At 45.8% G+C, this 24,031-nt stretch overlaps 1 protein-coding gene across 2 annotated transcripts in view; it reads left to right on the top strand.

Annotated features, from left to right (window-relative positions):
• LOC145360760 (dual oxidase 1-like) overlaps positions 1–24,031 on the top strand; it is a 96,766-nt gene that overhangs the window by 5,647 nt on the left and 67,088 nt on the right. The window contains exons 1-9 of one of the 2 annotated variants that reach the window (XM_080216164.1): positions 493–505; positions 4,374–4,451; positions 7,525–7,689; positions 11,701–11,888; positions 15,522–15,723; positions 17,813–17,979; positions 20,478–20,538; positions 21,237–21,333; positions 22,862–22,949. In XM_080216164.1, the coding sequence (XP_080072290.1) occupies positions 4,379–4,451; positions 7,525–7,689; positions 11,701–11,888; positions 15,522–15,723; positions 17,813–17,979; positions 20,478–20,538; positions 21,237–21,333; positions 22,862–22,949 (1,041 nt within the window). In that variant the 5' untranslated portion in view covers positions 493–505; positions 4,374–4,378. Of the gene's footprint in view, positions 1–492; positions 506–4,373; positions 4,452–7,524; positions 7,690–11,700; positions 11,889–15,521; positions 15,724–17,812; positions 17,980–20,477; positions 20,539–21,236; positions 21,334–22,861; positions 22,950–24,031 lie in introns of those variants that run through there. The other variant, XM_080216163.1, reaches the window with a different exon arrangement.

The following is a 24,031-nucleotide window of genomic DNA, read 5'->3' as shown; positions in this document are numbered from 1 at the left end:
TACCTATTAGCAGTTCCAGGAATAGATTTGTACATCTACAGGGAGTTAACCCAGTGTTTGGAAACAGAGGGTTTTTCATTGAATCCTACAGTGCGGAAGGAGGTCATTCAGCCCATCAAGTCTGCACCAACCACAATCCCACCCATACCTTATCCCCACAACCCCATGCATTTACCCTAGCTAGTCCCCCGACACTAAGGTGCAATTTAGCATGGCCAATCCACCTAACTTGCACATCTTTGGACTGTGGGAAGAAACCAGGGCACCTGGAGGGAAACCCATGCCCTCAGCGGTGAGCATTGCTGCCGCACAGCCAGTGACCCAAGCCAGAAATCGAACACAGGTCCCTGGCACTGTGAGGCAGCAATGCTCACCGCTGTGCCATTGTGCCGCCCCGGGTTACTCATGGTGAGGCAGTGGTGTTGTGGTATTAAAATGAGCTACCTAATACAGAAGACCTTGGTTAATGTCTGGGGACTCTTTCTGTGCTGCCTTCCATTGAACAGTAAGTTAATACTGTAAGTGGATGCACAGTGGCATACTGGTCAGCACTGCTGCCTCACACCATGGCAGATGGTGAAATTGAATTCAGTTGGTAAAAGAAGAATCTAGAATTAAAGGTCTAATGATGACCACAAAACTGTTGTCGTTGGACTAGTAATCCAGAGACCCAGGTTTCAAATCCCACCACGGCAGATTGTGGAATTTGAATTCAATAAAAATCTGGAATTAAGAATCTATTGATGACCATGAAACCATTATTGATTGTCAGAAAAATCCATCTGGTTCACTAATGTCCTTCAGGGAAGGACATCTGCCATCCTTACCTGGTCTGGCCTACATGTGACTCCAGACCCACAACAATGTGGTTCATTCTCAACTGTCTTCTGAAGTGACTGAGCAAGGAACTCAGTTGAAGGGTGTAGAGAAAGATCAATTTAGCATATGGTAAGTCCACTCAAAAGTTGAATGGAAGCAGGGAAGAAACTGTTCTTGAGTTGGTTGGTACGTGTATTATGTATACATTTCAGTATGTGTTCAACAGCAATGGAGGGTAATGAATATGAATTACAGAATCACCAGGTCTGGCCCATGAATTATATACCTTTTGCATCAAAGGAGACTGCCTGTGGACTTATTTCTCTCCTAGGTTGATCTTAACATGAGTCTTTTGTGTTGGATTTTGAATTAAGATGAGGTCATGGTCTGGAAAACAGAGCTCTTTCCCAATACAACTGCTCACAATGGTAGACCATAAGATATCTGAGCTGAATTAGGCCATTTGGCCCACTGAGTCCTCTGCACCATTTAATCATGGGCTGATACGCTTCTCAACCCCATTCTCCTGCCTTCTCCCCCTAACCCTTGATCCCCTTATTGATCAAGAACCTATCCATCTTTGTCTTAAATACATTCAATGGCCTGGCCTCCACAGCCTTCTTCGGCAAAGAGTTCTGCAGATTTACCAATCTCTGGCTGAACAAATTCCTCCTCATCTCTGTTTTAAAGGAGCGTCGCTTCACTCTGAGGCTGTGCCCTGGAGTCCCACTCGTGGAAACATCCTCTCCATATCCACTCTATCCAGGCCTCTCAATATTCTGTAATTTTCAATTTGACTCCCCCCTCATTCTTCTAAACTCCATCGAGTATAGACCCAGATTCCTCAACTGCTCCTCATATAACAACCTTAATTCCTGGGATTATTCTTGTGAACCTCCTCTGGATCCCCTCCAAGGCCAGCACATTTGTCCTGCTTAAAATATTCCAAATGGGGCCTGACCAGAGCCTTATACAGAAGTATATCCTGCTGTTGTATTCTAGCCCTCCAGAAATGTGTGCTAACATTGAGTTTGCATTCTGAACTGCCAACTGAATGTGCATGTTAACCTTAAGAGAGTCCTGAACCAGGATTCCCAAGTCCCTTTGTGCTTCAGATTTCCAGAACATTTCCCCATGTAGTAAATAGTCTGTACCTCTATTCTTCTGACCAAGGTGTAAAGTCTCACACTTCCAAGTGGAAGGAGATAAATGTCTTGTTGCTTTTGGTCTTTGGTCAGGTCTTAGATATTCCCATTGCTGGGAACTTTTACTCATGGACTAGGGTAAAGCATGGGGCTAGGGCAGGGCTAGGGGCTAGAGTAAGCCTGGGGACGAAGAAAGGGCTGAGTGTCTGGGAAGGGCTGGGAGCTTTGGGAAGAGCTATGGGCTGTGGGAGGACTGAGGGCCTGGGAAAGCTGGCAGCTTGGGGAGAGATGGGGGCTAAGGGAGGGCTAGGGCCTAGAAAAGCTGGGAGCTGGGGAGGGCGTGAGGCTAGGAATTGGCCAGGGGTGTAGGAGAGGTGTGGGGGCTTGGCTACTGTCTTTGTTGACATGTAACAGGATATAGAATCACAGATTCCCTACAATGCAGGGGAGGCTATTCGGCCCATCGAGTCTGCACTGATCAGAAACTCACCCAGACCCTATTCCCATAACTCCATATAGTTCTTCCAGCTAGTCCCCCTGACACTAATGGGCAATTTAGCATGACCAATCCACCTAATCAGCGCATCTTTTGGACTGTGGGAGGAAACTCCACACAGAGATGGGAAGAACGTGCAAGCTTCGCACAGATAGTGACCCAAGCCAGGAATTGAACCCGGGTCCCTGGAGCTGTAAGGCATCAGTGCTAATCACTGTGCCACTGAGCTGCCCGTGGAAGGGTGCAGAGTTGAGACACCAGCACTGTAACCATGGACACTGCTCTGGGTGTTCCGCGTCCTGAGTCACTCTTAAGTTTCCTCGTCTGTTTTTGTTCAAGTGCTTTTACAATCACATCTCGTTCCTGCAGCTCAACGGTGCCCTGGCAACCCAACTTTGAGGGCGTTCCCTGGTAATGCAAAGCAGTTTTTATTTTGCTGTTTGAAGGCAGACGGTTAAAGAATTTATCTGATGCATGAAGATTTTCATTAACAGCACATCTCAACATTGCCCTCAGCAATCTGGAGAAACTGCAAAAAGAGAAAATAACTTTGAATGTTGAGCAGCAAGTTGTGACTGACATAATTTTATAGTTTAACCATTCGTCCAGAAACTCAACTAAGGTTCTGGAACCTGGGTTCGAATCCCGCCACAGCAACTGGTGGAATTCGAATTCAGTAAAAAATATCTGGAATTAAGAATCTACTGATAACCATGAAACCATTATCGATTGTCGGAAAAACCCACTTCGTTCACTATTGTTCTTTAGGGAAGTAAATCTGCTGCCCTGTACTGGATGATCAGCCATAATCGTAATGAAAGGCAGAACAGGCTTGGAGGGCCAAATGTCCTCCTCCTGCTCCTAGTTTCTAGGTTCTTTTACCAGTTCATAGAATCACAAAGGGGTTGCCTAACTGGCTTTGGCCTGCTTCTGCTTTTATTACTCGGTAGTTAATGTCAAAATTGACAATTACTTTTCTGATTTTTGATTTACATTTGCCAAGTAAGGAAATTGGCACAAAGTGATCGAGATGTGACTGATTGATTTGATTTATTATTGTCACGTGTTAGTACGCACTGAAAGTATTGGTTCTTGAGCGCTATACAGACAAAGCATACCATTCATAGAGAAGGAAAGGAGAGAGTGCAGAATGAAGTGTTACAGTCATAACTAGGATGTATAGAAACATCAGCTTAATGTGAGGTAGGTCCATCCAAGAGTCTGATGGCAGCAGGGAAGAAGCTGTTCTTGAGTCAGTTGGTACATTTCCTCAGGCTTTTGTAAAAAGGTGGAAGAGAGAATGACCAGGGTGCAAAGAATCCTTGATTACGCTGGCTGCTTTTCTGAGGCAGCGGGAAGTGTAGATGGAGTCAGTGGATGGGAGGCTGGTATAATGATTTCAATAAGGCCATTGAGGTTGGCCTATTGGAGCATGAACTCCCTGATTAAGGGAGTCAATTGGTGGGCCAATCAGGGAATCTTTTCCTTGTATTTAACTGGGAGTGTCAGTTCCTCTGGCACTCCCACAGGCAGACTGTTGACCGATAGCACTCTGCGTACTGCTGTCGGAATTGTAAATAAAGGAATTCTGGTGAAGGGACTTCTGCCTCTAAAGACTTATTAAAGCTGGTTTGCATGATGCACTGGGTTACATTCACGACCCATTGCAGTTTCTTGTTTGGAGCTACATCATTGTTCCTTCATCGTGTCTGGTTCGAAATGAAAAATCTATCCCAGAAGTCACTAATTTAAGAAGGTTATTCATTTCCAAGGGAGGATGTCCACGCCCAATCAACAAATAAAAAATATGTATTAATTAGTTAGTTTTATTTTTATTAATAAGGAAAACTTGAGCATCTTATTATTGAATAGGATCATTTCAACTTTGATCATGTTCTCTCATTTTGGTCTAGGTGCTATGTTGAACTGGGAGGTTCAACGATATGATGGATGGTACAACAATCTGGCACATCACAGCAGGGGTACAGCAGGTAAGCGATTCTTGATGCTTCCCCAGTTAGCTACAGAGAAAATGTTTTGTACATCGGACTCATCTAAGTTACTGACACCTTCATGCGTGACTGTGATAAAGGATTTAGTATCATAGAATCCTTACTTGGCCCATTGAGTCTGCACTGACAACAATCCCACCCAGGCCCTATCCCCGTAACCCCATATATTTATCCCGCTAATCCTGCTGACAATAAGGGGCAATTTGGCATGGCCAATCAACCTAATCTGTAGATAGTCAATATCTTTTCTCAAAGGTAGGGGAGTCTAAAACTAGAGGGCATAGGCTTAAGGTGAGAGGGGAGAGATACAAAAGGATCCAGAGGAGCAATTTGTTTCGCACAGAGGGTGATGAGTGCCTGGAAAAAGCTGCTAGAGGTAGTAATAGAGGCAGGTATAATTTTATCTTTTAGAAAGCGTTTAGACAGTTACATGGGTAAGATAGGCATAGAGGAATATGGCCAAATGTAGGCAATTGGGACTAGCTTAGGGGTTTAAAAAAAAGGGCGACATGGACAAGTTGGGCCAAAGGATCTGTTTCGATGCTGTAAACCTCTATGATTCTATCTGCAAACATTTGGAGTGTCGAAGGAAACTGGAGCACCCGGAGGAAACACACGTGGACACGGGGAGAATGTGCGGACTCCACACATACAATCACTTGAGGCTGGAATTGAACCCAGGTCCCTGGCACTGTGAGGCAGCAGTGCTAACCACTGTGCTGCCATGTCTTTCATTGAAATGAAATGTGAAGTATATCCAAGTGTTACGTGCTAAATTGAAATTCTATTGGAAATGTTTGTATAAATAATGAATAGCTTTACACTGGCGATGAGTAGAATTGCCAGCACAGGCATGATGGGCCAAATGGCCTTCTGTGTTATATTACTCCATAATTCAGCTCTTCCAATGGAGGTGAGCAGTGTGACATAGAATTCCAGCTTCATTTCCTTGTTTCTGCTCAGTCTGCTGATTTCAGTGAGGGGAGGGGGGATACTTGAGAGCTCTACTTAGTTGATAGGGAGTGAAACTATTCTATGCCAATAGCACAAAATGGGCTGGTAGTAAGCTGGCAGTGTAGTTCCCTGCCGTGACGGTTTTAACTTTCTTTTGCCTTAAAGACATTGTGACTTCAGTTAACTCATGCTAAACAAAGGTGCCTGCACATTTGTGAGTTTTGGTTTAATTTCAAACTGCGCCTGTGTTGTAATTAAAAGGTTTATGATGAGAAAGTAAACCAGGTCAAAGAGACACTATGCTGTTGCCTAGCAACCAGGGGCCACCTTAGGTTAGAAAGTTAGTTTTAAGTTTGGCTCAGAAGAAGCTGGATAGGGCAAGGGAGCTGTTGGGAAGTGTAGACTTCCCAAAAGGATGAGAGGAAGTCCCTACAACCAGCAAGTTTGGACCAAAAGAATACATGATATATTGTGCAACTTGTGTTATTGGGCTAGGGTTCCATCCTGTAACCTCACTGCCCAGTAGTAATGCACTGGAAATCACGCACATGATTGAATGACTAACAAAATTTGGACTTGGCACCAGGGTCACCCAGGAACTGCGTGTGGCACACCCTGGAGAGGAGGAAACAAGAAAATTTGGGAATTTTGATTTAGCCTCGCCTGATTCAAACAAAAAAAATAGTACCTAAGAATAGCACATTGTTCAAAGAAAGGTTCAGGGAAGGAAAGACAAATAGAAGTAAGACGTAAAAATACAAAATGTCAATTGAGTCACTCTATATAAAAGGCATTACATGGAATTTTATAGCATGCAAACAAGCCCATTTGGCCAATGCTGTACACTATCCTCCCACTCTACCCCATCTCACCCTATGAGCACATCCTTCTAATTCTTTCCTTCTCTTGTACCGATGTGGCCTCCACTTATGCTCTTTGCCCTAAAAAGCCCATATGATGGCAGGTTCCACATTCTCATGACATTCTGGGTGAATATATTTCTATTAAGATTCCCCTTTAGCTTTATTCATGATGATTCTATGTTTGTGTCTACAAGTTTTGTTCATAAGATCCATAGAATCCCCACAATGCTGAAGGAAGCCACCTGGCTGATTGAGTCTGCACTGACTCTGAAAGAGCGGTCTACCTAGGGCCACTCCCCCAACCATATGCCTGCAGTCCTGCGCAATTACCATGGCCAATCCACCTAATCTACGCAGCTTTGGACACTAAGAGACCATTTAGCATGGCAATCCACCAAACCTACACAACTTTGGACACCAATAAGTAATTTAGCATGGTCAATCCACTTTAACCTACACATCTTTCAACACGAAGGGGTACTTTAGCACAGCCAATCCCCATACCCTATACACCTTTGAACAGTAAGGTGCAATTTGTCATGGCCAATCCACCTAACCTGCACATCTTTGGACACTAAAGGGCAATTCAGAATGGCCAATCCACCTATTCTCCCAAACAAATTAGAATTTGCGGGGAAATGGGAGTAAATCCCACTGGTTTTTCAGGGTGATTTCCAGAATGAATTTCCAGCACTCTAAGCACTGCAGAGTGCCCCTCATGTGATTCACTCTGAAATTCTGTGAGCGGAGCCTATTCTCTCTTGGAAGTGGGCCGCATAGTGCCGAGCGGGCCACCGCGCATGTGCCGATCTGTCAGAGCATTGCCAGCCTCCAGATTGCTGGCCAGCTCCACAACCCCCCCGATCACTGGACGTCTGACCAACCCCCTGCACCCCCCCCCCCCGCTCCACCCCTTGATGACTGGCCTCCCTGACCTCCCCAGAGCAGCCCCAATGTCTGCCTCTACCCCCTCCCCCCCCAACCCGGCCAGCTAATAGTGTAACCATTATGTCGCCATGTCTCCTGTGTCAAGGCGAAATATCTCTATGTTTACCCAGTTGAGCTCTTTCATGATCTTAAAGACTCTAAACGTGACCTATCAGTTTCTATTTGAGCCTATTCAGTCCTTCCATTTAGTCACAATCTTTTGGTTCTCATGCCAAGCTCGTTAAAACACTATGAACCTTTTTTTTGAAGGCTATTGTTAAAGTGTTGCTTTGCTGCATTCCATCTAGGTGCTCCCTTTGTCCGTCTGCTGCCTGCCAATTATGCTGATGGAGTTCTCGAAGCCCTACAGGAACCAGAATTACCCAATCCCCGGGATATCAGCAATGTTGCAATGCAGGGAATTTCAGGAATACCATGTGACAGAAACAGAACGGTGCTGTTTGTTTACTTTGGTAAGCTGTCTTGAATCATATACAATCACTGCGGTGCAGGAGGAGGCCAATCGGCCCATCGAGTCTGCACCAACCGCAATCCCAAACAGACACTACTCCCACAAACCCACATGTGCCAAGGGGGCGTGGCTCACTGTGGGTGGGCCTTAGGGTGATCAGTTGTGTGGGGTGGGGGGGTCTAGCTGACCCTTTTCTATCACATCTCCGAACACTGCTTTCTTATAAGGGAAGTACTCGGAAATAAACGCAAGTCACCAGGGAAGAGAGATATAAGAGATTGCTATAAATGACTACTGGTAACACAGGTTCAATGGGATGCCCAGCATGTCTCCTGAAAACAGGACGTGTTGACACGCATGATTCAGTTCACTATGCAATGCAGATTTGAATGTTTTCATATTAAAAAAAAGCAGGTATTCCTTAGCACTAAGTTTGACACTAAGGGAAAGCCAAAATGCTGTGTTTGCTGGAATCTGAAACAAAAACAGAGCAGCACAGCGGTTAGCATTGCTGCCAGGGACCCGGGTTCGATTCCCTGCTTGGCTTACTGTCTGTGCAGAGTTTGCACAGTCTCCCTGTGTCTATGTGGTTTCCTCCGGGTGCACCTGAAAGAGGTGCCGGTTAGGGTGCATTGACCCGAACAGATGCTGGAGTGTGGCGATTGGAGGATTTTCACAGTAACTTCGTTGCAGTGTTAATGCAAGCCTTACTTGTGACTAATAAATAAACTTTAAACTTTAATCCCTCTAGCCTATGAATCCTGGGGCACATCCTGGCCCTCCTGTTGGGGCACTAGCAGGGATAAATATGTGGCGTAATGGGGATAGGGCCTGGCTGGGATTGTTGTTGGTTCAGGCTGAATGGCCTCCTAATGCACTGCAGGGATACTGTCATTCTAACGTCCTTTATGAAAGGAAACCTGCCATCCTCACCTGGTCTGGCCTAAATGTGTCTCTGGACTCCCAGCAACATGGTTGACTCCGAAATGACCTAACAGTTAAACAGCAAATTACAGATAATAAATGCTGGCCCAGACAACAAAGCCCACATCCTGTGAATGAATAAAGAAAACAAATGTACTAAAGAAGTAGGAGCAGGGATAGACCATTCAGCCCCTTGACTCTGTGCCACCAGTCAGTAAGATATGATAACAGCCAATCTGATCTTACCTCAGCTTGCCTGCCTTAACCCCCTGTCAATTAGAAATCTGTCTTCCTCAACCTTGAATACATTCAATGTGCCAGCCTCCACTGCTGTCTGGGGGAAAGAATTCCAAACATTAATGACCTTTCAGGAGAAAAAAATTGCTTCTTATATTTTTTAATTCATTTGCGGGAGATGGGTGTCGCTGGCTGACCAGCATTTATTGCCCATCTCTAGTTGCCCTTGAGAGGTGATGGTGAGCTGCCTTCTTGAATCACTGCAGTCCATGTGTTGTGGGTTGACCCACAATGCTGTTAGGGAGGGAATTCCAGGATTTTGACCCAGCGACTGTGAAGGAACAGTGTCAGATTTCCAAGTCAGGCCGGTGAGTGGCTTGGGGGGGTACTTGCAGGTGGTGGTGTTTCACATTCATCTGCTGCCCTTGTCCTTCTCGATGGAAATGGTCATGGGTTTGAAAGGTGCTGTCTACCTTTGGTGAATTGCTGCGGTGCATCTTGTAGATTTTTTTTATTCATTTGTGGGACTGGGTGTCACTGGGAGTCCAGAGACACATTTAGGCCAGACCAGGTAAGGATGGCTGGTTTCCTTTCCTAAAGGACATTAGAATGATAGTATCCCTGCAATGCATTAGGAGGCCATTCAGCCTGAACCAACAACAATCCCAGCCAGGCCCTATCTCCATTACGCCACATATTTATCCCTGCTAGTGCTGGTCAGCATTTATCGCCTATTCCTAGTTCACCTTGTTCAGAGGGCAGTTGAGAATCAACCACATTACTGTGGGTCTGGAGACCAGACCAGGGAAGGATGGCAGATTTCCTTCCCTAAAGGACATTAGTGAACCAGTTGGGTTTTCCTACAATCAGCAATGGCTTCATAATAGATTCTTAATTCCAGATATTTTTTATTGGATTCAAATTCTACCATCTGCTGTGGCAGGATTCAAACCCAGGTCCCCAGAACATTAGCTGAGTTTCTGGATTAACAGAGTCATAGAGGTTTACAACACGGAAACAGGTTCTTCAGCCCAATTTGTCCATGCCGCCCTATTTTTTTAAACCCCTAAGATGGCCCCAATTGCCTGCATTTGGCCCATATCCCTCTATACCCATCTTACCCGTGTAACGGTCTAAATGCTTTTGGAATTAAAAACAAAAAAAGTTTTGCAATTATAACCACTAGGCTGTCACATCCCTGGTAGATAGTACACAACACATTTAAATGAAAGATTCTCATTTTGAGAGTGTGCCCCCACTTAGTTGTGGATTCCCCCCACCCCTGTGACAAAGAGAAACATCCTTTCAGCATCTACCCTGTCAACACCCCCACCCCCCTCAACGTTTCAATACAAAGAGATGAGTTTGAGCCCGGAGGATTTTCTGGTTCTGCTACAGCCCTGTTGATAGAGAGCAGTTGCTATGAATAGCCAACAATTCCATTATCATTGCTTTGTGAGGTTATTAGTTAAATCTTGGCCTTTTCTCATTGAACGGCGCCTGTGTCCTAGCAACAGAAACAATTGTGATCTTAACAAAAAAAATTCCAAAGTGCCAAAGGAGTGAGAAAATGGGAGAGAATCGCACTGCTTTTTTTTTGGCAAGCTGCAATTCCTAATCTTGTAGCACTTAAGTGTAAAAAAAAAGTGCTCAGATATGATTCAGGCCAGTAAGGGGGAGATGGTGGAGCTTGTGTTCGCCGGTGAAGCCGGCTGCTGAGCTTCTGGTGCGACATTGCACAGGTGCCTCCGTGTCCTAACGTACTGGGAGATTTCCTGCAGTACTGCCCCCCAACCTGCTTCACAGATATCAGGATCCCACCCCGACCCTGATGATGGCTCCCTGTGCTGATCTCCCCCGGCCACCAATCACCCTTGTCTGAAGAGGTTCCCCTCCCTGCCAACCCGAAGATCACCACCCCTGGCAGAATTCTCCTCTATTGCCACCAGATGTAAACCATGTCACAGTTGCCCCTTTCTGGATGTGAAGTCAACTTCATCAGCAAAAGAGGCTCGATAGTATCGGGGAGGGGCGGGGATCTGAGAAATGGGGCGAGTTCCTGATCTTTAACCTCACACCCGATTGTACCATCTCGCCCTTATCAAATGACAGGTGGGGCAAGGTCATAATATCAGGCCCTAAGCCTATGATTTCGCCAGAAACACTAAACAGAGGAACTCCCTGTAACTTGTGATATCATTGCACATTGCAAACAAACCTATCCTATTGTTAATTTAGAGACTTAGTGGAAGAAATGTTTGGGTTTGCCTCATAAGTAGATAAGAGCGGCCCAGTAGCACAATGGTTAGCGCTGCTGCCTCACAGCACCTGGCAGCCGTGTTCAATTCTGACCTCGGGTGACTGTCTGTGCAGAGTCTGCACATTCTCTGCATAGGTTTCCTCCAGGTGATCTGGTTTCCTCACACAATCCAAAGATGTGCACATTAGGTGGATTATCAATGCTAAATTGTCCCTTAGTGTCCAAAGATGGGTAGGTTACATCGATTGGCCATGCTAAATTGCCTCTTAGTGCCCAAAGATGTGCAGGTTAGACTGATTGGCCATGCTAAATTGTCCCTTAGTGTCAAAGATGTGTAGGTTACGTCAATTGGCCATATTAAATTGCCCCATAGTGTCAAGGGGATTAGAGAGTAAATACATGGAGTCAAGGGGATGTGGTATGGGTGGGATTGTGGTCGGCGCAGACTGGATGGGGTGAATGGCCTCTTTCTGCGCTATAGGGATTCTGTGAACATGTTTTATTCTTAGCCTTATAAACAGAAGGTTTTTTTTCAAGAAAAATTCCTGAACTTCAATAATAAATTGTCTGTATTTGATTTGAACCATTCAGGGTTTCACGTCATTGATGAAATTTTAGAAGTAACTGGGTCCGGTTGCCCACCTGAATTCCTAAACATTCAGATTCCTTCCGGAGACCCGGTTTTTGATCCCAACAGCACAGGGAAGGTGGAGCTGCCATTCCAGAGAAGTCAGTGGACAACAAGCTCAGGCCAGAGTCCAAACAACCCCAGACTGCAGGTACCTTCTGTTACAAGATGGATAATGTGCGTTTATCATCCTTCAGTTTCACAGGGAGCAGAATGACAAGTAGGAGATGGACCTTCCCGATTCTCAAGTTCCTGAATTTAGCCCTTTTTCATTGGGTGAGGGTGTGGGCCTGAAGGATTAGTGGAGGGAAAGGGGAAAGTGATTCCTAGTTGGAGGAGAGAAGAATCGCAAGGCCAATCACTTTTTTGTTGCTTGTCACCACCACTTAGGGGCTGCTCATGGAATAGCAGTTGGCAAGGCCCCACAGCACCCTTACTTTCATAGAATCCCGACAGTGCAGAATGAGGCCATGTGGTCCATCGAGCCTGTACCGGCAACAATCCCACCCACGTCCTATCCCAGTAACCCCATATATTTACCCAGCTAACCTCCCTGACACTGAGGGGCAATATAGCATGACCAGTCAACCTAACCTGCACCTCTTTGGACAGTAAGGGGCAATTTGGCATGGGAAGTGGTCAAGAGCTTCAAGCTTTTAGGTGTCCAGATCACCAACAACCTGTCCTGGTCCCCTCATGCCGACTCTATAGTTAAGAAAGTCCATCAACATCTCTACTTCCTCAGAAGACTAAAGAAATTTGGCATGTCAGCTACAACTATCACCAACTTTTACAGATACGCCATAGAAAGCATTCTTTCTGGTTGTATCACAGCGTGGTATGGCTCTTGCTGTGCCCAAGATCGCAAGAAACTATAAAATGTTGTAAATGTAGCCCAATCCATCACACAAACCAGCCTCCCATCCATTGACTCTGTCTACACTTCCCGCTGCCTTGGAAAAGCAGCTAGCATAATCAAGGACCCCATGCACCCCGGACATTCTCTCTTCCACCTTCTTCCGTCGGGAAAAAGATACAAAAGTCTGAGGTCGTGTACCAACTGACTCAAGAACAGCGACTTTCCTGCTGCCTCCAGACCTTTGAATGGACCTACCTTGCATTAAGTTGATCTTTCTTTACACCCTAGCTATGACTGTAACACTACATTCTTACTCTCTCATTTCCTTCTCTATTGTTTCTTGTGTTGTCTGTATAGTGTTCAAGAAACAATACTTTCCACTATATACTAATAATGTGACAATAATAAATCAAATCAAATCAAAAAATTTAGCATGGCCAACCCACACAGACACGGGGAGAATGTTCAGACTCTGCAGAGACGGTGACCCAAGCTGTAAGTTGAACCCGGGTTCCTGGTGCTGTGAGGCAGCGGTGCTAACCACTGTGCCATCTTGAGCTGAGGAATGAGCTTGAAAAGTTGAAAAGTGAAAATGCAAAATAGCTAAAACACACATTTTCCTAAAAGCACTAGTTGGGGATGAGGAAAGCCATTTGGCTAATTATTCTTCATCCTTTATTAAAAAAACAACTTTCTATTTTAGTCTTCCCATCGCATCTAGTTTTGTCTTAAATTATTAAGAAGGTTTTGGCCTCCAATACAGATTCTACAGTCTATTTCATATTTTAATATTCTTGTCTGAAGTAGGACCTCCTAAAGTCTGTCTTGACATTTTGCAGTTTGCATCAATGTCCCCCTTCTGTCATGTTTACAATGCTTTGAAGGGCAGAGTAGATAGCGCTGCTGCCTCACTTCTGCAGGGACCTGGGTTCAGTTCCAGCCTTAGGTAACTGTCTGTGTGGAGTTTGCATGTTCTCCCTGTGTCTACGTGGGTTTCCTTCAGTTGCTTCAGTTTCCTCCCACAGTCCACAGTATGTGCAGGTTAGATGGATTGGCCATGCTAAATTACCCCTTAGCATCCAAAGATGTGCAGGTTAGATGGATTGGCCATGCTAATTGTCTCTTACTGTCAAAAGATGTGCGGGTTAGGTGGATTGGCCATGCTAAATTGCCCCTCAGTGTCCAAATATGTGCAGGTTAGATGGATTGGCCATGTTAAATTGCCTCTTAGTGCCCAAAGATGTGCAGTTAAGGTGGATTAACCTGCATACATTTGGAGTATGGGAGGAAGCTGGAGCACCCGAAGGAAACTCATGCAGATATGGGGGGAATGTGCAAACTCCACATCGCCAGTCACCCAAGGTCAGAATCAAACCCAGATCCCTGGTACTGTGAGGCAGCTGTCCTAACCACAGTGCCACCCTCCACTTGAGTCTCCACTGTCACAATAATAATTACAAAGAATAGACCACTGAGGTTAAGATTGAGGTATACCAGAGAAATGATTCCAATTGCAACCAAGTTGTGCTGTCCGATGGAAAATCTTGTCTTGATATTGGGGATAGTAGATTGCTATCCATGAAAAACACAAAACACTGGATGAGAAGCAATTGATGGCGATGTCTTGGTCCTCTCTGTTCACAGAGCTACATGTGCTCCTGGTCAAACATTTTAAAATTCTCATCCTTGTTTCAAATCCCTTCATGGCCTTCCCCCTCCTTGTCTTTGTAAAACCCTCTAGCCCACAGCCCTCCAAAATATTTGCACTCCTCCAATTCTGGCACCTTGTCCATCACCGATTTTACTCCAGGGGTGCCTTGGACTCAGGTCCTGGGATTCCCTCGCTATACACTAGAACACTTGAAACACAATACAAGGCTGCAGACCAAGTGTTGGAAATAGTCATCAGTATCTTATCTGATTTAGTTTGATTTATTATTGTCACAAGTATTGGTATACAGCTAACAGTAAGTTTTTCCACACGCTATACAGACGAAGAATAGGGCAGCACGATGGCGCAGTGGTTAGCACTGCTGCCTCACAAAACTAGGGACCCGGGTTCGATTCCTGGCTTGGATCACTGTCTGTGTGGAGTTTGAACGTTCTCCCTGTGTCTGCTTGGGTTTCCTCCGGTTTCCTCCCACAGTCTGAAAGACATGGTGCTTAGTTACATTGGCTGTGCTAAATTCTTACTCAGTTTTCTTGAACAGGTGCTGGAGTGTGGCAACTGGGGGATTTTCACAGTAACTTCATTGCAGTGTTAATGTATGCCTACTTGTGACTAATAACTACATTTTTTAAAACTTCAGATCAAACTGATGATGGCCCAATGGGCCAAAGGGCCTCTTTCTGTGCTCATAGAATCCCTACAGTACAGAAGGAGACCATCCAATCCATCAAGTCTGCACTGACCACAATCCTACCCAGGCCCTATCCCCATAACCCCATACGTTTACTCTAGCTAGTCCACCGACCCTAAGGGACCATTTAGCATGGCCAGTCCACCTAACCCACACATCTTTGGAGCGTGGGAGGAAACCAGAGCATCCGGAGGAAACCCATGCAGGCACAGGGAGAATGTGCAAACGCCTCCCACACAGCGACCAGAGGCCAGAATTGAACCCGGGTCCCTGGTGCTGTGAGGCAGCAGTGCTAACCACTGTGCCACCCCTATGCTGTAAAACCCTATGGCATCTCTGCCTCTACCTCACTTTCTACCCCACCTTTAAGACACACCTTAAAAACCTAAATCGCCACCCAAGTTTTTGGTCTGCTGACTTTAAATATCCTTACGTAGGTCTGTGGTATACTTTGTTTTATAATGCTGCTGCTTTGGGGTGTTTTATTGCATTACGTGTGCCATATAAATGTAAGTTGTTACTGTTGTTGGTAATTTTCATCTGCCCTGTCACTCGTGTAATCCAGATAAACCATGCAACCACATGGATTGATGGGAGTTCTATCTATGGGTCGTCCCATTCCTGGAGTGACGCCCTTCGCACCTTTTCAGACGGGCTTTTGGCTTCTGGTCCGGACAAATTGACTCCGAGGCAAAGTATGGGGTTGATTCGCATGTGGAAAATGGCGGACCCTGCAACCGGGCAACATGGACTTCAGGGAATTCTTGGTAACTACTTCGATTCCTCGCTGTGGCTTGTTAAGTAATCGCATCACTTGACGAATTAAAATTGACGCCTGCCAATATTTTCCATTTTTGTCCTGAGGGTGGAACTAAACCCATCTGGTTCACTACTGTCCCTTCAGAGAAGGAAATCTGCCGTCCTTATCTGGTCTGGCCTCCTTGTGACTCCAGAGCCACAGCAACGTGGTTGACTCTCAACTGCCCTCTGAATTGGGCTAGCCAAGCCCAGCTAGGGATGGGCAACAAATGTTGGCCAGCCAGCGATGTCCATGTCCCACAAATTAACAAAATAGGCATTGCGTTAAAAGAGCTTGTAACCCAGTGCTGGGCAACCTAGGCTAGTGAGTGGGTTGCAAGAGTGGGTCTCCTTCATCCCAGTGGGGCACAAGATTGAAATCGGGCTTGTTCACGAACCGTGACCCCACAAATAAGTTTAAATACATTTAATACATGCCGAATATTTCATAACGTGTTATAGAAAATACCTAATCATTTATATATTAGTAGAATTGTCATCAATTTCATGGTAAAAACAAAATAAATATTTAGACTTTGGACTCAGAGGGGGCACACCGCTCACTGAGGGAGAATTTAGCATGGCCAATGCGCCTAAGCAGCACGTCTTTCAGACTGTGGGAGGAAACCAGAGCACCCGGAGGAAACCCACGCAGACAGGGGGAGAAAAAAAGGGCAGCACGGACAAGTTGGGCCAAAGGGCCGGTTTGCATGTTATAGAGTCATCGAGTCATAGAGGTTTATAGCATGACCTTAAAAGAAGCCATGCTGCAAACCTCTACGACTCTATGCTGAATGACATGCAAACTCTGAGCAGACAGTGATCCAAACCAGGGGAACTGAACCCAGGTCCTGGACGCTGTGAGGCAGCAGTGCTAACCACTGTGCCGCCATGCGGGGAGATCTACTGGATGGTTCCAGAGATTTCAGCTGCATTGTTAGGTTGGACAAGCTGGGGTTGTTCTCCTTGGAGCGAGGCAGATTGAGGGGAGATTTGATAGATGGGTACAGACTGAGATAAGTTACACAAAAATAAGCTGTTTCTGCAGACGGAAATAGATTTGCAGGGCTGTGGGAATGGAGTGGTGGGGGTGTTGAATGGAACTGATTAGATTGCTCTGCAGAGATCTGGCGTGGACTTGAAAGGCCAAATGGCCTCCTCCACTGATTCTGTGTAGCATGCTGGAGAGATTAAGCAAGACAATTGTAGATTATGGAAGATGGCATGTGGGATTGGGCATTGGGGAGTGAATAGTCAGGTATCAGTGAGTGGCAGGGGAATAAGAATTTCCAGCATTTCGCAACCAGCCACAACAGGCGCTTCCCCACCATGGCTTTTTGATTTCATTTATTATTGTCATTTATTACTGGGAGACAATGAAAAATATTGTTTCTTATGCGCTCTGCAGACAAAGCATACCGCTCATAGAATACACGTGGAGAAGAAAAGGAGCGGGTACAGAATGTGGTGTTACAGTCATAGCTAGGGTGTAGAGAAAGATGAACTTAATGCGAGGTAGGTCCATTCAAAGGTCTGATGGCAGCAGGGAGGAAGCTGTTCTTGAGTCTGTTGGTGCGTGACCTCAGACTTTTATGTCTTTTTCCCAATGGAAGAAGGTGGAAGAGAGAATGCCTGGGTGCGTGGGGTCCTTGATTATGCTGGCTGTTTTTCCGAGGCAGTGGGAATTGTAGACAAAGTCAATGGATGGGAGGCTGGTTTGCGTAATGGACTGAGCTTCATTCACGACCTTTTGTAGCTCCTTGCGAGCTTGGGCACAGCAGGAGCCAAACCAAGCTGTGATACAACCAGAAAGGATGCTTTCTATGGTGCATCTGTAAAAGTTGGTCAGAATTGTGGCAACTCGTGCCCTTCATATCAGGTATTTTGTCACAAAATCTGGAGAGTGTGAAAGATGCAATGCTCTTTGATGACGGGGAAAATGTGACCGATAAATTTCACCTAATCTTCACAATGTTCTTGAGGGTGGGTGCTGAGATTTCCCAGCATTTTCTCTTTTGGTTTCACAATATTCTTTTTTCTTTCATTACTTGCTAAAAGATTTTGGAAATGCACGAGCCAATGAGAGTCCCTTCCTGCGAGCGGAGAGCACCCTGTGGTTCCGATATCACAATTACTTGGCGACGCAGCTTAAATCCCAGAACCCCACTTGGACCGACGAAGATTTATTCCAAAATGCGAGGAAGCATGTTATCGCCACATTCCAGGTAACTTCGAACCACGGAATTGCTGCCCATGAGTATTCTTGTAGTTCATTGACTAGGATAGATTGGAAACATCCTTCCTCAACAAACCCATCCAGTGCATTACTTCTTAAGGCCACTAGCACGGTGGCACAGTGGTTAGCTTTGCTGCCTTGCAACGCCAAGGACCCGGTTTCGATTCCCAGCTTGAGTCACTGTCTGTGCGGAATCTGCATGTTCTTCCCGTGTCTGTGTGGGTTTCCTCCACATACACTGGTTTCCTCCCACAATCCGAATGATGTGCGGGTTATAGGTGCATTGGCCATGTTAAATTCTCCCTCAGTGTACCCGAACAGGTGACAGAGTGTGGCGACTAGGAGATTTTCACAGTAACTTCATTGCAGTGTTAATGTAAAGCTACTTGTGACACCAGTAAACAAACAGAATCCCATTAAACACCTCTTAATCCTTATGAGTGAGACAAGGGCACCACAGTGGTTAGCACTGCTGCCTCACAACTCCAGGGACCCGGGTTCGATTCCCAGCTTGGGTCACTGTCTGTGTGGAGTTTGCATGTTCTCCCCGTGTCTGTGTGGGTTTCCACCTGGTGCTCCGGTTTCCTCCCACAGTCGGAAAGATATGCGGGTTTGCTGCATTGGCCCTTTTTGTTCAAGATGCGGAGGTTAGAGGGATTAAAGTTTAAAGTTTGTTTATTAGCCACAAGTAAGGCTTGCTGTGAATTTACTATGAAATTCTCCTAGTTGCCACACTCTGGCACCTGTTCGGGTCAATGCACCCTAACCAGTATGTCTTTCCGACTGTAGTGGGAAAACCAAAGCACCTGGAGGAAACCCACGCAGACACGGGGAGAACGTGCAGACTCTGCACAGACAGTGGGAGACGAGCGGGAATTGAACCTGGGCCCCTGGTGCTGTGAGGCAGCAGTGCTGACCACTGCAGGGTAAATATGTGGGGTTACAGGGATAGGGCCTGGGTGGGATTGTTGTCAGTTCAGACTTGATGGGCCGAATGGCCTCCTTCTGCCCTGCAGGGATTCTATGATTGGTATAATTTCTACGGAATGTCTCATTGGAGGATTCCTTTGGGCTTCGCTGGAACATTGCAAACAAAGCAGCAAATTTTCTGAGAATCAAGGTTTAATTGTGGAGGGAATGTTAATTTCACAGCAAGAGGCTGGGCAGCTGAAGAAAGAGAGTTTGGAAAATGCTGATGTTCAGAAAGTTCTGCTCTATTGGACAAAGAATGCACTGTCTCGTGGGCTTTACTGCTCAGTGACCCGTCACCTGATGGCAAAGAAGTTGACCTGGCATCTGCAATGGGCAGAATTGGATGTGAGACTGACTGATTCATGTTGAGTGCAGGAGGTAATGCCAGCCAGCTCTGGTTTTAAAGAGTTGGAGGATGGAGGAACCAACATTGGTGATGTTTTTAAGGCTCGGGAAAGTAATCTGAGGACGCAGCAGTGACGAGCATTTAACCCACAGGCTAACTGCAAAGAAACAAAAGCAGTATGCCATGGATAATATCATAGAATCCCTACAGCACAGAAGCAGGCCATTTGGCCCATAGAGCTTGCATAGTCCCACCAACACCAACCTAGACCCACCCAGAGGCACAATCGTTAGCACTGCTGCCTCACAGCGCCAGGGACCAGCATTCATTCTGAAGAAACATGTTATACAAGGTCTATTAATGATGAGAATGTAACCTTTACACTTCCTCACTGAAAAGTATGCACAGTAATGCTTCTCTTAGAATTGTAGAAGCTTAGAATTCCTACAGTGCAGAAGGAGCCCATTCGGCCCATCAAGCCTGCACCGACAACAATCCCACCCACGCTCTATCCCCATAACCCCACAATTTACCCTTCTAATCCCCCTGACACTAAGGGGCAATTCAGTATAGCCCATTTACCTAGCCCGCACATATTTGGAGCAATTCCAATGAATAGTTCTTTTTGCCCTGTGCTGGGAGGCACAGTGGTTAGCACTGCTCCCTCACAGCACCAGGTGCCCAGGTTCAATTCTGGCCTCGGGTGACTGTCTGTGTGGAGTTTTCACATTCTCCCTGTGTCTGCGTGGGTTTCCTCCGGGTGCTCTGGATTCCTCCCACAGTCCAAAGATGTGTGGGTCTAGGTTGATTGGCTGTGATAAATTGTCCCTTAATGTCAGGGGGATTAGGAGGGTAAATATGTGGGGTTACAAGAGTAGGGCTGGACCTGGGTGGGTTAGTTGGCAGTGCAGGCTCAATTGGCTAAATGGTCTCTTTCTGCACTGTAGATTCCATGAAAATACTAATACGTCTGTTTTAAAATCATGATTACTTATTAAATTCTTTTCCTGGATCCACAAATGTGTAAATTATTCTCTCAGTTTATTAACTTGTTTTAAGAATTATTTAACTCTTTGCCGGTAGTCTTGTCAGTGCCTAATGTATTCTGTCTAAAAACATTATTAACTGGTTAGAAATTTCTCATTTCAACACTGTTCTTATCTTCGCAGCGCATCACATTCTACGAGTGGCTTCCAGCTTTCATTGGTCAGAATGTGAGCAGATATGGAGGTCAGTATGGTTTCTGTTGTCACGAGGCGGCACAGTGGTTAGCACTGCTGCCTCACAGCGCCAGGGACCCGGGTTCAACTCCCGGCTTGGGTCACTGTCTGTGTGGAATTTGCACATTCTCCCCATGTCTGCGTGGATTTCCTCTGGATGCTTCGGCCTCCTCCCACATTCCAAAGATGTGTTGGTTAGATGCATTGACCATGCTAAATTGCCCCATAGTGTCGGGGGAATAGCAGGGTAAATACATGGGATTAAACGGATAGGCCTGGGCGGGATTGTGATTAGTGCGGACTTGATGGGCCGAACGGTCTCCTGCTGCCCTGTAGGGATTCTATGAGTCTGTATGTGGATGGGGCTATGGAGTGGCACAGCGGTTAGCACTGCTGCCTCACAGCGTCAGGGACCAGGTTCGATTCACGGTTTGTGTCACTGTCTGCGTGGAGTCTGCATGTTCTCCCCGTGTCTGTGTGGGTTTCCTCCAGGTGCTCCAGTTTCCTCCCACAGCCTGAAAGACGTCATGGTTAAGTGCAATGACCTAAAGACACGTCAGAGTGTGGCGACTAGGGGAATTTCACAGTAACTTCATTGCAGTGTTAATGCGAGCCTCACTTGTGACTAATAAACAAATAAACTTTTTAAAAAGTTAAAATAAAACATTTCCCGCTGAGCATTTCTGATTTGCCGTCTGTTTTTTCTAGGCTACAAGAAACAAATCGACCCTGGTGTCTCACCTGAATTTCAGACAGCTGCTATCAGAATAATCAACTCCCTGGTTCCACCAGGCATCTACATGAGGTAGAGACGAGGATTATGTTGACTGAGTGTTTCTCTGTGTTTGCGCAGCTTCCAATGAGTTATCAGAATCCTCCATTTCAACGGTAGCCCGGTGGTTACCAATGCTGCCACACAACGCTAGGGATCTGGGTTCAATTCTGGCCTCTGTGTGGAGTTTGCATGTTTTCCCCGTGGCTGCTTGGGTTTCCTCCGGGTGCTCCAGCTTCCTCGCACAGCCCAGAGATATGTGGGTTAGTTTGATTGACCATGCTTAATTTTCTCCAGTGCCAGGGAATTAGCGGGGTAAATACGGGAACAGGGCCTGGGTGGGATTGTTGTTGATGATGCAGACTGAATGGTCTCCTTCTGAACTGTAGGGATTCTATGATTCTAGGATAAAAATTAGTACAGTAGCACCCATATTATGACGTAAAGGAACTAGTGCATTAGTTTCGCACTAGACAGAGCCGTGTGAAGAGGCAGGCATGGATGGCTATCGGCAATACACACAATGGACATCAGAAAGGGGGGGTGGAATATTCTCCAAATAACACCAGTAACTCAACTCAACAGTGGCACAGTGGCTAGCGCTGCTGCCTCACAGTGCCAGGAATCTGGGTTTGATTCCCGGCTTGGGTCACTGTCTGTGCGGGGTTTGCGCATTCTTCCCTGTGTTTGGTGGCTTTCCTCCGAGTGCTCCGAAAGGTGTACTGGTTAAATGCACTGACCGTGCTAAATTCTCCCTCACCGGAGTGTGGCGACTGGGGGATTTTCACAGTAATTTCATTGCATTGTTAATGTAAGCCTACTTGTGACACTAATAAATAAATTTAAATTTAAGAAAAGCCTTAATTGATTATCTATGAAACACTTCTGGACATTTGATTTGTATGATTTATTATTGTCACATATATTGGGATACAATGGAAAGTATTGTTTCTTGCGCGCTATGCAGACAAAGCATATCAATCATAGAGTACCTAGGGGAGAAGGAAACAAGAGGGTGCAGATATAATGTACAGTCATAGCTAGGGTGTAAAACAGATCAGCTTAATATATGATAGGTCTATTCAAAAGTCTGCTGGCATCAAGGAAGAAGCTGTTCTTGAATCGGTTGGTATGTGACCTCAGACTTTTGTATCTTCTTCCCGATGGAAGAAGGTGGAAGAAAGAATGTCTGGGTGCAAGGGGTCCTTGATGATGCTGGCTGCTTTCCTGAGGCAGCAGGAAGTATAGACAGAATCAATGAATGGGAGGCTGGTTTGCATGATGGACTGGGCTATATTCACAACCCTTTGTAGACATTGCTCGTGTCTGGAGCTGTTGTAAATCAGTTGATGGACTGATTGATGTGGTTAAGAATCAACTCCACTATCATTGAATGATTTACTATCAGAATAACATGAACCAGCTTGGATCCTGTTCTTTTTTAATTCATCTAGAAATGGCTAATTTCTAATTGTATTGGAACTAGATGTAAGTGAAATGTATAAACTGTTGTGAAATTGAGGGGATGATACCAATACTCACTCCTATTTGGCTCTTCCAGGACAAAGACATGCCAGTTTCGAAATGTTACGAATGTTAACAGGGAAGACCCAGCATTTCGAGTGTGTAATAACTTCTGGAGCAGAGAGGTAAATGCCTTAACAGTCACAGAATGGAAACCGAAAGTGAAATGGCGTGACTTTAAATTCCACCTTAACAAGTTGTGAACTGGATTTTAATCACATATCGTTCCTACAGTGCCAAAGGAAGCCATTGGGCCCATTGAGTCTGCACCAACTCTCCAACCAAGCATCCCACCCAGAGCCCAACTCCGTAACCTGTGTGTAGGTTACTAATCCCCATAACCTACAAACCTTTGGACGCTAAGAGACAATTTAGCATGGCCAATCCACCTAACCTGCACATCTTTGGACACTAAGGGGCAACTTAGCAGGATCATTCCACCTAACCTGCATATCTTGGGACACTAAGGGGCAATTTAGCATGGCCAGTCCACCTAACCTGCATATCTTTGGACGCTAAGGGGCAATTTATCATGGCCAATCCACCTAACTTGCACATCTTGGAACACTAAGGGGGAAGTTAGCATGGCCAACCCATCTAACCTACACATCTTTGGACACTAAGGGGGCAATTTAGCACGGCCAGTCCACCTAACCAGCACATGTTGGGACATTAAAGGGCAATTCAGCATGGCCAATTCACCTAACCTACACATTTTTGAAATGTGGGAGGAAACCGGAGTATCCGGAGGAAACCCACGCAGACACAGGAGAACGTACAAACTCCACTCAGACAGTTACCCAAGGCCAGAACTGAATCTGGGTCCCTGGCACTGTGAGGCAGCAGTACTAACGACTGTGTGCCATTGTACGGCCCATATGCCTGTTATGGATGGAGCACAATGTGGTTGCATATGGCGCTATCCAATTTGGACTAAAAGATCTAATACAAATGCAGATCATTGGGAAATTGAGAGACTGGAAAAATGTTTGCAGTCAGAGGGACCTGGGCATCCTCTGATTCACAGACAGTTAATATTTAGGTACAGCAAGCAACGAGGAAGGCAAATGGTATATTTGTTTTGTCACAAAGGGTTGGATTTTACCAGGTACTGCTTGCAACACCCTTCCCCTCACCCAGTGGTTAGGGGTGCCCACCCACCAAAAAGGTTGACTGCCATACTACAGCCATTGAACAGTGGAAGTGG

Source organism: Carcharhinus amblyrhynchos, chromosome 32, assembly GCF_965287045.1.
Source record: "Carcharhinus amblyrhynchos chromosome 32, sCarAmb.v2.hapA, whole genome shotgun sequence".
NCBI lineage: Eukaryota > Metazoa > Chordata > Chondrichthyes > Carcharhiniformes > Carcharhinidae > Carcharhinus > Carcharhinus amblyrhynchos.
The sequence above is the reverse complement of the archived record's forward strand: the minus strand, read 5'-3'. Positions and strand labels throughout refer to the sequence as shown.